The 3,859-nt window shown below is 37.5% G+C and overlaps 1 protein-coding gene across 5 annotated transcripts in view; it reads left to right on the top strand.

Moving 5' to 3' along the window:
• Positions 1 to 3,859, top strand: part of Polh (DNA polymerase eta) — a 34,507-nt gene that overhangs the window by 29,026 nt on the left and 1,622 nt on the right. For all 5 annotated transcript variants that reach the window (XM_004624115.2, XM_023719587.1, XM_023719593.1 and 2 more), the window contains one exon: positions 294 to 463. In XM_004624115.2, coding sequence (XP_004624172.1) covers positions 294 to 463 — 170 coding nt within the window. The remainder of the gene's footprint in view (positions 1 to 293; positions 464 to 3,859) is intronic.

The raw sequence follows: 3,859 nt of genomic DNA, 5'->3' as shown, positions 1-3,859 counted from the left end.
GATAAAATCTGTATTATTAATGTATAAGAAATATGAAAAATGGAATGGTTTTTGCATCCCTCCCAATACCAAGCCCAGTGTGTTCTGTGCATGTATAGCCTCAGTATACAGTTGTAGGTTATAAAGGTGTTCAGATAAACGCTCAATCTTTGCTTATTAACTATATATTCTTGAATTTTAAACTTACTGATTCCAAACCATTCTCTCACCCTGATTCTCTCTTATACTTGATTATATAGAACCCAGATACTCCGGGAACCTTTATCTGGATCTTAACCCTTTTCTACCCACAGAATGACAGGGTAGCCACCCAACTGGTTGTGAGCATCCGTGTGCAAGGTGACAAACGTCTGAGCAGCCTGCGCCGCTGTTGTGCCCTCACCCGCTATGATGCTCAAAAGATGAGCCAGGATGCGTTTGCAGTCATCAGAAACTGTAACACTTCTGGAATCCAGACTGAATGGTGAGGCCTAAAGCTCATCTTAGAAGCGGATCATGCCTTGTCTGAGTGCTAAAGCTAGGGGGCTTCTGGGCTCTTCCAGTTGGGGTGGGCAATTTGTAACTTGGACTAGCAGCACCTATTAGTGAAGGAAACTCACTCACTAAAGAGAAAACAGTAATAACCTCAGAAACAAAGCTGCAGCTTCATGGTCTCCATTCGGCGCCTTCCAGCTCCCTGCGGCAGGTAGGAGGAAGCAAGGAGAACCAGTACTTTCTCAGCCTTTATCAGCTGTCCTTGGAGAATACAGTTCAAGTTTCTGGAATATACTTAAGAACTTGGCTCTCAACTACTAGATTTTTTCCATCTTAAATGCATCTGTCTTAGTTACCTTTCTTTTTTTAATTTTATTTTGTTTTGGTAGTTACCTTTTTTGTTGCTGAGACAAAATACTTGACACCCAGAGTTAAAAGAGGAAGGGTTTATTTTGACCCACAGTTACAGAGGTGTCAGTCCAAAGTTGGCTGGCTCCATGGTGGGGGAAACAGTCCATTTGCAGGCAGGAGGCAGCAGAGTAGCAAAACAGCAAATGATAAGCAGTGACCCCCCTCTCCCTTATATTTTGTCTAGCCTATGTGCCCCAGGGGGGCCTTCCCATCATCCACACCCAGGACTACACCAAATCAATCTGTGGGCTAATTTAGTAATCACCCTTGATCTGAGCATCACATACTTAATCCTAGGATCACATATTCAAGATCTAGCAACCTCTGAAAAGCCCCACTTATGACCCATGGTGGCTTCAGGAGACATCTAGACCCAAATCATAGTATCTTTCATATTTAGAAGAGTGACCCCTATTCATTGTTGATCTCTACCATCCCAGCTCAGTTATAAGCTACATTGGTATTATACCAAATATGTTCAAAAACTTCACCTGTGTTAGTCATGAAATATAGTCAAAATATAGTAAAGCCTGACTTGGGGGCATGTTTATTTTTGGTCTAGCTTATGCTTTTATTTATTTTTTGTCTTTGAGACAGGATCTCACTATGCAGTTCAGGCTGGGCCTTTGTAGCCCCGGCTAGTCTTCAACTCACAATGATCTTCTTGTCTCAGCCTCCTGAGTGCTGGGATCACAGGTGTGAGCCACCACAACCAGCAGAAAAATTTCTTTTTTGCTACTGGGGATCAAACTCAGGACTTTGAGCTTGCCAGGCTGGTGCTTATGCTGCTAAGCTATCTCCCCAGCCCTAGATTATGATTTTCAGGACCAGAATCTTTTATTTATTTATTTATTTATTTATTTTAAATATATATATATTTTTTAATTTTAAATGATGGGATAGAGAAGGTAGGAAGGAAACAGGATTCTGGTATCTAGAATTCACACATGCTATTCATTTTGTAATGAAACATCAGTAAAGGACAAATCAGACTTTGTTTATTAAAAAAATACTTTACAGGGGAAGAAAACCTCTATGCATTCCATTGTCCTATTTTACAAAGAAATAGCTTAAAATTTAACACACTTAGACAGCTACAAAAAAGGACTGTGTTAAAAGGATTATTATTCACACAAATTTGGATTTAAGACTATTCATTAAAAACTTTTTTAAAACACTTGTTAATGTCAATAAACAAACTAAGGCCACACAATGCAAAAAGTCTGCCAGGCAAATTATACATTTCATCTATATGCAAAGACCTCTTAAAGATAAATTAAAGCTACAGGAAAAAATTCTTAGTTGCCAATCAAAATGGAGTTTAGTCACAGAAAACACTATTACATGAAAATTTACAACAAGTGAGAGAAGCAGTACATATTTCTTTAGAGAAAATTGAAAAGTGCTATATTTTAAGAGACAGTGGTCTCAACTACATGCACAAGTGGATCCTAAAAAATTTAAGAAGAAAATGGAAGGCCATATTTATGGAGAGATACTTGCTTTCCAAAGGAACAAACTTTCAGCATGAGGTTGAGTCCTTTATGCGCGTAGGAAAAACATGTACTGTGCGTTTCCTTTACTTGCATAACCAATAAATACAGCTACAACCTGTTTTAAAAACATAAAACAGCACAAATGTGAACTTCTGGCATATGCTACTGAAAGGCTCTTGTTTAAAAACCTGTAGTAGTGATGAAACATTTATTAAAAAGATACAATCTTCCTAAAGGTATAAATACAAATAACTTTTTAATGGCTAATACAGACGAAAATATAATGGGTTAGTATTAACGATTAAGAATATATTCACTAAGTATATTTCCATAGATTTTGGAGACTTGTTCCTATATTAGCTTTGAGACAATAATATTTATATAGGGAAAGGCAACAAGCAAACGTTTCTCCACTCATTATGACCTTTATGCCTACTTAAGACTGATGCAAACATATTTTCCAAGGTTTAGTGATGAATTTATTTTAATAAGCTCATTTTCCCCCTACAAGAGCTTACAGTATTAGTTGATAATCCTACTGTCTCTGAGGGGACAGGGCACTTTCCAAAAGTCTTTAGCTAAAAATACCAGTTAAACAAATTTTAAGTACTGAGTAAACAAATTAAAAGTACAGTTAAGCTTAGGAATTTGTTTTCAAAGAGTTAAAAAAAAAGCTTGGAGGAGGGAATCAATATATAGGGTTTTTTTCACTGTTTTTGCTTGTTGAGTTTGAGATACCTCTTGGAATCATAATCTACTCCTAGCATTACCTTGGCAATTATAGAATGACTTCTGAGCCATGGGGGAAGACTTTTGTCCTTTTTAATGGACACCATAAAATCATTCTATTTACTATTAGGACTTCATTTATTATGCCCTTTCCATGAGCACATTTTTAAAATTCCCTCTTCTCCACATTCCTCCATAAAACTTATAGCTCACATTCTGAAGTAACCTTGAGTTGGCACACTGGATAATGTAACAAAAAGGAAGATCTGCTTAAATTTCACTGCCATCACAACTTTACAAATCAGAAGATGCCAGATTGCTCCATGCCTCACTCCATCAAACCAAATAATTTAATGATTCAGAAAAGTTGCAATCATTTGTATCACTATATTAGGATACAGATTTGAAAGCAGTAAGGAATTCAGAACTGCTGCTCTTGTATTCATCAGTCTTTAAAGCATGCTATCAAAATCTAATACTCACATAGGACATTGAGTTTCCAGTCCTTTACTTATTTAATATAGCCTGTTACATTTAAAAAAAAAATGTTGGGGCTGGTGAGATGGCTCAGTGGTCTAAAGCACCTACTTAGAACAAGCTTAGCAAAGCACAGGGACCGCGGTTCAATACCCCAGCACCACATGCCATCCAGCCCCGCCCCCTTGTGGGCTGAGCTGGCCCCCCCCCCCCACACACACACATAAATAAATAAAATTTTAAAAAAAAATGTTGCTGGGTATTGTGGCACA

The sequence above is a fragment of the Octodon degus genome, unplaced genomic scaffold (genome assembly GCF_000260255.1).
Source record: "Octodon degus isolate 3935 unplaced genomic scaffold, OctDeg1.0 scaffold00005, whole genome shotgun sequence".
NCBI lineage: Eukaryota > Metazoa > Chordata > Mammalia > Rodentia > Octodontidae > Octodon > Octodon degus.
Note: the sequence above shows the minus strand (reverse complement) of the source record. Positions and strands in the feature narration are given on the sequence as shown.